Raw genomic sequence first — 12,242 nt, forward strand, 5'->3', positions numbered from 1 at the left:
ATTTTAACATATTGAGTGTTTTTGCAATCATGTAGGTGATATGCTCTATGACTGTGTACTTAATAATGAAGTTTCATCATTTTATCTGCAGTCATGTAGGTAACAGCATAATATATTATTATTTTGCTGATGATTTTCATGAAATTATAAGTTTGGTAGTAGAATTGTGATTGATTGAAGCAAGCTCTATGTGTTACCGGTACATAATGTCATGTAGGTGTGGCGGATTTACCGTAAGATTAGCTTTTGTATTAATAAGCTGACCAATTTAACAGTGATTATGTTAAGAGTGTGTACTTTTATTATTATTAGTAAATAAATTATGCCTTCAAGTAATAAGTTCAATTATTGTTAGTAAACACCTTACCAAGTATCTGTAAATAAAAAAATAAATAAAAAAAATAAACTGATATGACGAGTTACTAAAATATATATTCAGGAGCGGGTTTTTATTCACAAACTACTATGAGTATGCCTAGAATATGACCAATTATTGGTATAGGTATGCTGTGTAATTAAAGTTGATGTAGGTCTAAAGATTATTTTTATTTTTGAAGTTCTTGTCTGGGTCAAATAATCTTGGCCTCATATTGTGATCATGTAGGTGCATCACAAGAAGTAACAAAGAGATAATAGATAAATATTTTGAGAGCAAGATAATCGTTATCAAAGGAGGGATAACTATGTTTAGTATTGGGTAGTATCTTGAAGACCTGAAGTCACTGTAGTTTGAGACTAATTATAAGTATCAACAGTTTAAGTAATTTTATGAGCAAAGAAGATAAAAACGTCATTATAAATGGTTAAAGTAAGTGGTCTTTTCAGGATGGGTCCTGAGGAGGAAACGGGAGCTCCTCCCAGAGTTAGAAAAAGACGTAGGTGCATGGTGATATCCTCAGATTCTGAAGAAGAAGAAGTGCCATTAAAGACTCAGAAGCCCGCATTGGATGGTTTATCTAAAGAAGATCTGCTAGCAATCATCGCTTCATTACGGAGTGAAACTGGCAAATCGAATCCAAATGTTATACCTAACCATCATAACAATGTTATACCGGAATTTGACCCTAACAATAAGTCTCAAAACGTAGATAGATGGCTAGGCAAAGTAAACGAATGTAGATCTATTTACAACTGGGATGAGAAACAGACAATCCATTTTTCGCTACAAAAGCTGACAGGATTAGCGAAAAAGTGGTACGAATCACTGTCTTCTCTCAGTTTTACATGGGATCAATGGCAGATGAAGTTGCGTAAGGCTTTTCCCAGTGATGAAAATTATGGGAAAATGCTCGAAGAAATGCTTGCAAGAACGTCTCGTTCTGATGAGAGCTTGCGAGAATATTTCTATGAAAAATTAACGTTGCTTAGTCGCTGCGAAATTACAGGACGCAAGGCAGTTGATTGTATAGTGTACGGTATCTCGGATATGTCTGTGAGAAATGGTGCCCAGGGTCTGCGATGCAAGGAGCCAGAAGAATTGTTATCATTCTTGGCATCTCAACAGGTTAAGACTAATGTGCCACATTCGACAAGCACCATAAAGAAGCGGGATCCGCGCAGTACAAATCCCGGGCAATATTATAGGAGCAATAATATGAATGGCCCAACCATGCTTTGCTTTAACTGTAAAGAAAGAGGCCATTCGTTTACCACGTGCCCGAAACCCATAGTAAAATGCCAGAAATGTGGTCGAGTAGGTCATGACTATGAGAACTGTTTCAGGAAACCTCTGTTGTCGCATAATACAGTTGAGAAAAAGACACTGAAGATAGCAGTAGATACACAAGATAAATTACCTATTAATGAAGTCGGTTCAAAACCTGGGCCCCTTTCAGCCCAACCTTTGCTTGGAGTAGATTTACCTACAAGCACTCCTCAAAGTAATAAAAAGTTTTTCAAGGCAATTACCGTAAATGGTGTTGGTTTGAGGGCTTATATCGACTTCGGGAGTGATTCTAGTATTATTCGAGTCTCGGATGCAAAGATACTTGGCTTGACTGAACATGTTGAGCAGTTACCTATCATAAAAGGTTTTGGAAATTCGATTATACATCCAATTTCTAAAGTAACGGCACAGTGTAAAATCGATGAAGTTGAAGCTGAAATAGAATTCCTGATCGTTGATGATCAATACCTACAGATGCCCATTCTGATTGGGCAGAACTTTACAGAGATGCCTTCGGTTACAGCGTTAAAGAATAGCAATGAGCTATTCTTCTATTTCAGCCCTCAAAGCACAATGGATGCTACTTCAGAGGATGATAAAATAATCAAACTATTTGTTTGCAATGAAACCAAAGTAGACAAAGGGGGTATAGTAGAAGTTTACGCGAAAGAAAACATAACTGGTGATGTTTATGCTGACGGTAATACTAATTTGTATCCGAATCAGGAATATCATTTCCATAGAGGTTGTTACAAATTAGTAAATGTTAGAGGTTTTATATTTGTATCGGTACTCGGTGGCCATACTGTTTCATTTAAGCCAGACTTATTGCTAGCAAGAGTAAGTCGTACTGTTGAAGCAGACATAGTTGAAGTCAATAATATTCAATCAGACGGTTCTCGAGAGCAGCTTCCTTTGGATCAATCAGACATAAAGACTGGTAATGGGTTAAACCCCGCAGAGAAAGATAGACTTTATAGTCTATTACAAAAGTATCGCTCGTGTTTTGCGACCAACTTAAGTGAATCGGGTTGCACAACTCAAGCTGAGATGCGTATCGAATTAAATGACAACAGACCAGTTATTTATCGGCCGTATCGGATGTCTATACATGAACGTGAAAAAGTTCGAAACATTGTAGAAGAGCTGGTACAAAATGATATTGTGCAAGAATCTGAGTCAAATTATGCTAGTCCGGTGATTCTTGTGAAAAAGAAAACAGGAGAAGCTCGGCTATGTATCGACTTTCGAGCTCTTAATAGCAAAACAGTAAAGGACAAATATCCATTACCCTTGATTGAAGATCAAATTGCTAATTTAAGCGGTAACATGTTCTTCACTACATTAGATCTGGCCTCGGGGTATTATCAGATTCCGATGGCTCCAGAAAGTCGCCATTTGACAGCATTTGTTACCCCCGATGGCCTTTATGAATTTAAACGGATGCCGTTTGGCTTAGCCAATGCCCCAGCACTGTTCCAAAAAATGATTAATAAAATTCTTGGTTCAAAAAGGTTCACCTCCGCTTTGGCCTATATGGATGACCTTCTTGTTCCTTCGGTATCCATTGAAGAAGGGTTTCAAAGGTTGGAAGAGGTTTTGCAACTGCTAAAAAGCGCAGGACTGACATTGAAATTGTCTAAGTGTAGTTTTTTTGACACCCAAATTGAATATTTGGGTTATGAAATAATAATAATAATAATAGTAATATAATAATAATATGTGGGGACATCTCACACACGGCCATCCGACCCCAAGCTAGGCAGAACCTGTGTTATGGGTATCGGACAGCTGATATATCTACACAAATACATAGATAGATAGATACTAAATATAAATAACAACACCCAAGACCCGAGAACAAATATCTGTGTTTAAACAAATATCTGCCCCAGCCGGGAATCGAACCCGGGACCTTCGGCTCAGTAGTCAGGGTCACTAACCACTAAGCCATTCAGCCGACTAAAAATCTCGGCCCATGGTGTGAAACCGGGAGAGAAAAAAATAGAGGCAGTAAAAAAATTCCCTGTACCCAGAAATGTCCACGAGCTTAGACAATTTTTGGGCCTTGCAAGCTATTTTCGGAAGTTCGTAAAAGGGTTTGGTGAAATAGCGAGGCCTTTGACGTGCTTGCTTAAACAAGATGTTTCTTGGAAATGGACACAGTCTGAGCAAAATGCTTTCCAAACTCTCAAGCTAAGTCTTTCAGATCGGCCCGTGTTGGCTCTTTATAATCCAATATTAGATACAGAACTTCATACGGATGCGAGTTCCTTGGGTTTGGATGGCATTTTAATGCAATGGCAAGACAACCCACGAGTGTTGAAACCAGTCGCCTACTTTAGTCGACAAACAACCACTGAGGAACGTCATTTTCATTCATACGAATTAGAGACGCTTGCGGTGGTCTGTTCACTAAGAAAATTTCGGCCGTATTTATTAGGAGCCAAATTTGTAGTGTACACAGACTGCAATGCTATAAATAAATAATAATAATAATAAATTATCTTTATTTCCAGACCATAGGTCCAATAAAAAATGCACATCACAAAAAATAATATTACAAATAATTCACACACTAAAGATTAATAATAATAATAATACAATAAAAATAAAATTTAATTAAAAACAAGCACTCGGACACAAGCTATCAAAGGAATGACACATGATATTTCCTCCATGTATCGTGTAGTGGGCTCTCCGGCCACTGCCGGACCGCGCACAGTATGGGGTTGTCGGACGCGAAGATGACGGCGCGCGTGGACGCGGAGCGCCGGCGCAGCAGCGCGGCCCAGCCCGGCGCGCGCCCCGCCGCGAACATGCCGCTGGCGCTGCAGTGGTACGGCAGGCGGAACAGCGCGCGCCACGCGTGGTTGTACTGCACGCGCATGCGCCGCATCGCCTCCACCGTGTGCGAGCTCCACAGCTCCACCGTGTACACGCTGGTGCAGTACGTGAGGAACAGCTGGCGCTTCACCTCCCCGCTGCAGCGCTGGAAGCGCCGCGCCAGCATGTTAGCACGCACCGTCACGGCTCTTCGTTGGCGTTCAATGTCGGCATCATCTGAAAGTCTAGAATTAATAATGTGGCCTAGATATTTCACTTCTTCAGCCCGCCGTAATGTTTCTCCTTTCAGTATTAATGGGAGATCAGTTGTAGGTGTGTTCTCTGACTGGAAGATCATATACTCCGATTTGTCCGCGTTGTACTGCATATTGTGATCGTCTGCATACTTCTCACACACCGACAGTAGCTCGCGCATCGCGGAGATGGAGGGGGCCAGCAGGACCATGTCGTCCGCGTAACAGATATTGTTTACCATGGTCCCGTGCATGGAGCATCCGACTTGGGTCTGTGTGAGCTGCTTGTTCAGATCGTCCATGTACAGGTTGAACAGGACCGGGGACATGCTACCACCCTGTCTCACGCCGCAGCTCAATCCCACTGGCTCCGACAGTACACCATTCCATCGCACAACGTTTCTCTGTGCTTTATACCAGGCGCTTAGCACCTTTACAATGGCGGTAGGAGCGCCTCGATTTTCAATTTTATTCCATAGCTGTTCATGTGCTACACGATCGAAAGCCTTGCTAAGATCTAAAATAGTGATGTAACGAATATTCGCATTCGCATTCGCATTCGCATTCGCGAATATTCGCATGTTTTTGGATATTCGCATTCGCATTCGCATTCGCAAAATTTTGTGCGAATGTTTTGCGAATATCAGTACTTATTAAAAAAAATACTATTTGTAAATAATGGTAGGTTAACAAAATCTAAATCCATTCGTCTATGACCTTTTTATTACAAGTTACCCTGTTAATCACATTTCCAGTCTTAATTTATCATTTGGTATTATTTATTTACTTTGGGAAATGAAACTTTGGATATTATAGTTAATAGTTTCATAAGACATAAACATAAATAAACTTTTAAACAAAAAAAGCGTATTTTGACAGTATGCAGGGTTATTTGCAAGTAGACCTGATCCTTTCAGGAGGTGATAGAGGAAGACATTTCCAGTCGATTGAACCCTATCATACATAAACAGTTTTAAAAATTAGAACTTAATCATTTCTAAGATATTTATTATTAAAAAAAAACCATATTTAATTTTTTTTAAAGTTGTTTTGCATAAGCGACATCTTAATAAACTAATTAAAATAATCATTAATTGACTTAAATCAGACAAAATACCTCAAAATAGTTAAACATTTAAAAAATATATTCAAAACGTAAAAACAAATAAGTTAAATTAAAAAACAGTATCATGTGACAATTTTGTTGTTGTGTTTGTTGTTTTGGCCTTATCTTAGTGATACCTAAATCGATTTGATATTGAAATATCTTATTTGAAAGCTTATAAGCTGACAATTCTTTTAGAATAGAATAGAATAGAATAGAATAGAATAGAATACTACTTTATTGACTAAAAATAACACAAATAACAATTTATACAGTGGAGTTAAAGCAATAGGCGGCCTTATCGCTAAAAGCGATCTCTTCCAGGCAACCTTTGGGTGGAGGAATGACTTAAAGAATAAGGTGGGAAGGTGTACAAATATAGTAGTAAACATTCACAATTTTTATAATAAATACTTAAATACATACATACAAGATATACAAAAAGGCAGAGGAAATAGTTATCTAGATTTATATTATATATACTTAGGTACTATTGCAAGATTGAGGAAAGATAATGTTCTTTTACCTGATTTTTGAATGCTATAATTGTCTCGGCAAAACGGATATTTAGTGGTAATGCATTCCACAGTCTTATAGCAGTAACAGTAAATGAGTTGCTGTAAAACTCAGTAGTATGCGATGGGAAATTCAATAGACGCATTTGTGAGGATCTCATTGGTCTGTCGTCTGGATGGTTTTTAAAAATAAAACGCTCTTTGAGGTACGCAGGAGTTGAGGGATTGAACAGCACAGAGTAGAGTAAGGAGAGAATATGAGCATTCCGGCGAAGGCGAATTGTAAGCTGAAGTGTAAAAAAAATTGTCATATGAATTATTTGAAATTTCTCATTTGTTTTTACATTTTGAATATTTTTTAAAACTGTTTAACAATTTTGAGGTATTGTGTCTAATTTTAGTAAAATAATGCACATTTGATTTTAATTAGTTTATTAAGGTGTTACTTATGCAAAACAACCAAAAAAGTTATTAAAATATACTTAGCTAGTTCTTTTTTAATTTTCGGTTTAAAGCTTAAAATTTTGGCAAAAAAAAAAGTTAGAAATGGTTAAATTTCGGATAATGCATTATAGGGTTCAATCGACTGGAAATGTCTTCCTCTATCACCTCTAGAAAGGATCAGGTCTACTTTACCAATAACCCTGTAGTGTCAGAGCAAGAGAGTCATAGATTTAAATACGTAAATGTTCGTGTAAGTCGTTCTCAGAAACCGCTCACAGTCGCAATGAGTTGTAACAGTTACGGAGCTAACGAAAGTGTAACTACTTTAAAAAAAACTGTGACTAGTATTGGCTAGTCTTATTCGGAATGCGCCTAGAACGGAACGTACCTCGTTCAGTACGAGACTGCCACCAAACCATACAAATGGCGCCAAATTTTTAACACAAACTGAATATTCGCATTCGCATTCGCGAATGTCGATATCAGATATTCGCATTCGCATTCGCATTCGCGAATGTCCAAAAACACACATTCGTTACATCACTAATCTAAAAAGCAGGCGTAGATTGAGGTTTTTCGTTTTTTGTAGTAGCTGGCTATCTGTTTTAGCGTATACACACACGTTACAGTAGAGTGACTGTGTTTGAACCCCATTTGATTTGGCTCGGAAGTTAAGTATACCTCAGCCATAGAGTGCAATACCTTTTCTAGTAGTCGAGCGATGATGGAGGCCAGTGCTATAGGTCGATAATTGCCGGAGCTCGATTTATCCTTCTTTGCATTTTTGAGGATTGGTGTAACCACTGTTTGTGCAAGTATCTTAGGAATGTGAGAGGTGGTTAATATGGAGTTATATAATAGTGTAAGTGCTTGCATTGTATAGATGCCGCTGTTTTGTATGTGCTCAATAGAAAGACCGTCAAGCCCCGGTGATTTTCCTCTGGCCATCTCTTTTATTATTTTACACAAGGTGTTACTGGTTATAGCTGTACGGTCTTTATCATTAGGTATCGAGTGGTTCGATTGTAGATGTGTTGACATGTTTTGTGAGGTAGGTGGTGGGGGCTGTGTAAACATGGCACTAAATTCTTCTGCAATGTTTTTATCGTCCGTAATCCCGTTAATGTGAGAAGGAAGTACGTTCTTGGCCTTGATTAAGCTATTGGTGCGATTCCAAAAGCTCGAAAAGTTTTTACATGCCATGTCATTCGCTAATTTATCCATGAGTATTTGATCTTTTCTTTTTTGACAGTCCTTAAGCGAGTTTTTAAACATTTTGCGTTTTTGTTTGCGATTCTCCGCGATATCCCCACTAACCGGCCGGCCAGATTCGTGCCATAGACTTAACGCTCGCTTAGAGGCGGCATAACAATCGGCGACGTGTTTATTCCAGCCTGGTATTCTTCGCCTCCTCGAGCTTGCAGATGTATTTTTTGTAAATGCTTGAATAGAAGCCTGTTGCATTGTTGTTATTATGTTGCTACAAAGATTGTCGATTGAGTTTTCATTCATATTTGAAACGTCAATTATTTGTGTGAGATAGTGATGTAAATTGGTTTCGACAATTTCTGAGTAATGATTAATTTGGAGCATTGACCGAGGCTTCCACGCATATTGGTTGCATTTCGGCTGGTTTTCGTTGTAAGATGTTAATGTATCAATATCTAGTTCGAGATGTAATGAGCGGTGATCTGTCCATGAGACACTATAGTCTATGTCAATTCTCCGTATCGCTCCGTGCGTGCGCTCAGTAGCCAGACAATGATCGAGCCACGATGTAGTGTTGTGAGCGTCGCTAACGTATGTGTACGAGTCCGGCGGTAATAGCAGTCTATCGGTGTATTTATAGTCATATTCGGCACAAAACAACTCCAGTTCTCTGCCAAAAGGCTTCCGTGGATCCGCGTTGAAATCACCGACAATCAGACAGTCAGAAGCATTCCTTTCGTCAATTAGTGCATGTATTTTACCCAATAAAACAGTGAATTCAGGAAAGTGATCAGCCTTATCCGTAGGCATGTAAACTGTGATAACAAACAGGTTTCTATTTCGTGGCAAAGCCACTTCTATGGCTGCTAGGCGAGGCGTTCCGCAGTCCACGGATCGTACACGCAGTGAGTTCTTGTATAGTATTGCAACGCCTCCGTAGGGCCTACCTTTCAGAATACCCTCGGACATGTCTACAGCTGTAGTCCCTATGTTGTTGTGTGTTTTGGATACAGTGTTAAGCGTATGTAGATTAGTCTCGAGCAGCCATGTCTCTTGTAAAATAACAATATCATTTTTGTCACAAAGCTCAGTAATTAGGTTGGTATTCCGAGTAAATCCGTGACAGTTAATTGATACTAAATTTAATGTTTCGTTAGCCATTTTTTGTTAGTGGTTTTACTTGCAGTGGTTTACTGTTGTAATATCGACCAACGATAATATTGCTAGGCCAGAAGCTGGACTTCAAGAGGTTAGATAGTTGTTCATATCGTACCTTTAGAATGTAGGATGAGGCGCTTCCATGGTGGTCTTCGCTAAGCTTTTCCACGTCAAGTATATCCTGGCCGAGATCCTTTGCATATTCATGGATATCCTTGTTTTTAATAGAACTGTCTACATTCGATAGGTAAATATAGGCAATACGCGGTGCTGCCTTTAGTTTGTTAGTAGATACATTAGTGCTGGAACCTCTGATGTTATTGTTACGGCGTTTTTTCTTATACGTCACCGCAGTCCAGGCATTAGTCTCATTTTTATCTTGTTCGACAGAACTTTTCTTTGGTGTCTTTGAGACTTGAGCGAAGGTGAGTGAGGGTTTCTGAGCAGGTTTTGTAACGGCATCTGGCTCGGTTGAGGATTTTGTATCTAGTTTAGTTGAGGCGCCTGTTTGTGCTGGTGGAGTTGGCGGTTTTGGATTACATTCTTGAACGGAAATGTGTTTGATCGTTATATGTTTACCGCTTGGGTTTATAGGAGACGAGACCTGTGCATCAGCGTTCGTCGTAGACTCGAGCTCCGGAAGAGCATCATTAGTATCCTGGTACAGTGTCATGTCTAGGCCCACTGGTCCACTATCGAGAAAATTAGCACCTCTGTGACTATTGACGTTACTATGGGTAGGCTTTTCTTGACGAATCAATTCTAGCATTTCATTTCGTAGTTTTTGGACTTCTTCTGTAGGACATGTCTTGCATCGTAAGTCCTGAAGATCTGCTTTGAGATATGCAATGTCTTTAAGTAAGCTGGTCACATCTATGTGATCGAAAGTATATGGGGGTAGCTTAGTTAGGTTTCGAGCAGCAAATATGGGAAGTTCACTAGGTTCTACCTGCTTAAGTCCTCTTATAATGTCCTCAATATCTCGTTGTTCTTTTCCAGTTCCTCTGCGCATTTTTATACGACCGGCATATGAGGTGTTAGCTATACATTCAATCAGGATAGTTTTGGAACGTTCGATATCACTTTCCGAGAATCCGGATTTGCAGACTTGTACGAGGCTGACATCGTCTACAATCTTAATTTTGTTTTGCACAAATGTTAATAATTCATCTATTATAACATTACAGTTGTTACACTTAGCGGTATTAGACATTTTCGAAAATTCGACGATGACCGTTATAAAATCAAACGCGCGCGTGCCACGGTGCGGGTATGACTGAGACATACGCTAACTAAAAGAGATTTAATTCCTCGAATAGCAAGATGGTGGTTACAGATTAGCGAGTACGACTTCGATATCGTTTACCGCCCTGGATCGCGTATGAACCATGTTGATGCGCTGAGTAGGAATCCTGCCACGCAACCCATTAGTTCTAACTCTTATGCTGATGTCAGTGAATTTCCCTGTGTATTAAAAATAACTACAGAAAATTGGTTACACACACTACAAATTAGCTGATCCCGAAGTTCTAAGAATCTCTAAGATTCTTAAACCTGAGACTGACGAAGAATCTAAAGAGATAAAAAAGAATTATGTCATTAAAGATCACCTTGTGTATCGAAAAGTTAATGATCAATTGCGTTTAGTGGTGCCTCGTAATTCCAGATGGCAAATTTGCAAGATCAACCACGACGATATTGGTCACTTTGGCTTTTCAAAAACACTTGAACGAATACAAAGCCAATATTGGTTTCCAAAGTTACGGAACTTTGTTAAAAAGTATGTAAAAGCATGCATTGAATGTGCTTACAATAAAGATTCAGAAGCTAAAACTCGGCGTGGTCACTTACACCCAATTGAGAAGAAGGACATTCCGTTCCACACGATCCATTTAGATCATGTTGGCCCATTTGTTAAAAGCAAAAAAGGGAATAATTACATCTTGACTATCGTTGATGGTTTCACTAAATACCTTTTTGCAAGACCTGTCAAGGATGCAAAAAGTAAGACCGTCATTAAGGTACTAGAGGGCATATTTACAGATTTCGGTACCCCTATAAGAATTATATCGGACCGTGGAACGGCATTCACTTCGTCACAATTTAAGAGCTTTTGCGCAAGCAATGGCATTCGACACATTCTTAATGCAGTAGCTTGCCCACGGGCTAATGGACAGGCCGAGAGGTTTAATCAAACAATCCTCACCGCTCTGTCTACTCAGAATTTTAACAATGATGAGCGTGATTGGGATGTCCAGGTAGGAAAAGTACAGTGGGGTATCAACAACACTGTAAATGCGTCGACTAAGAAAGCTCCTACGGAGCTATTATTTGGTACAAAATTAAGCAACGCATCTGAAAATAAATTGAACAGTGTTGTTATAGATTCTTCTGACATTGTAGCGATAGATAATCGGGATGAATTGAGACGTGAGGCTAGTGACAATATTAAAATATCTCAAACAAAACAAAAACAGTATTTCGATAGTAATAGAAAACCGGCTAAAGAGTACAAGGAAGGAGAATTAATAAAAATTACTAAAGTAAGCTTTGCTAACGACGGAAAAAGTAAAAAACTACTTCCCAAATTTATAGGTCCTTTTAAAGTTGTCAAAAGCTTAGGAAATGACAGATATCAGATTGCCAATGTGCCGGGTTTTAGCAAAAAGCGATCTTATGATACTGTTGTATCCGCTGATCGAATGCGACCATGGATTAATGTTGATTCTCTCGAAATAGTAGGTGATGATTCTGTTACAGATAATAGTGATTCTAATTGAATATGATATATGAATAGTTCATACGTGTTTAAGTGGTATTTCTTATAATTATTGTACTGAAATGGAAATATATTTTAATAAATAATTGTTAATAATTGATGATAAAATAATGTATTAATGCGAGTGTCATGATGTTATTACCTGTTTAAATCTATCATAGTTATTCATAGTACCTATATGCAAACATTTATAATTAGTAACTTCAATTCTGTTTGATTGTTATGTAAGAATTGCGATTTTTGTTTAGGTCGTGCTCCGGAGAGAGCACTCATTCGGATGGCCGAG

General features: G+C 38.7%; 1 protein-coding gene across 1 annotated transcript; it reads right to left on the reverse strand.

Annotated features, from left to right (window-relative positions):
- Positions 1-4,169: 4,169 nt before the first annotated feature.
- Positions 4,170-9,972, reverse strand: LOC119694257 (RNA-directed DNA polymerase from mobile element jockey). Its single transcript, XM_048630570.1, has 2 exons — positions 7,359-9,972; positions 4,170-5,263 (listed from the first exon to the last, which is right to left on the reverse strand). The coding sequence occupies exons 1-2, from the start codon at positions 9,178-9,180 to the stop codon at positions 4,317-4,319; spliced, it is 2,769 nt and encodes a 922-aa protein (XP_048486527.1). The 5' UTR covers positions 9,181-9,972; the 3' UTR covers positions 4,170-4,316.
- Positions 9,973-12,242: the final 2,270 nt, after the last annotated feature.

The sequence above is a fragment of the Plutella xylostella genome, chromosome 26, assembly GCF_932276165.1.
Source record: "Plutella xylostella chromosome 26, ilPluXylo3.1, whole genome shotgun sequence".
Taxonomy (NCBI): domain Eukaryota; kingdom Metazoa; phylum Arthropoda; class Insecta; order Lepidoptera; family Plutellidae; genus Plutella; species Plutella xylostella.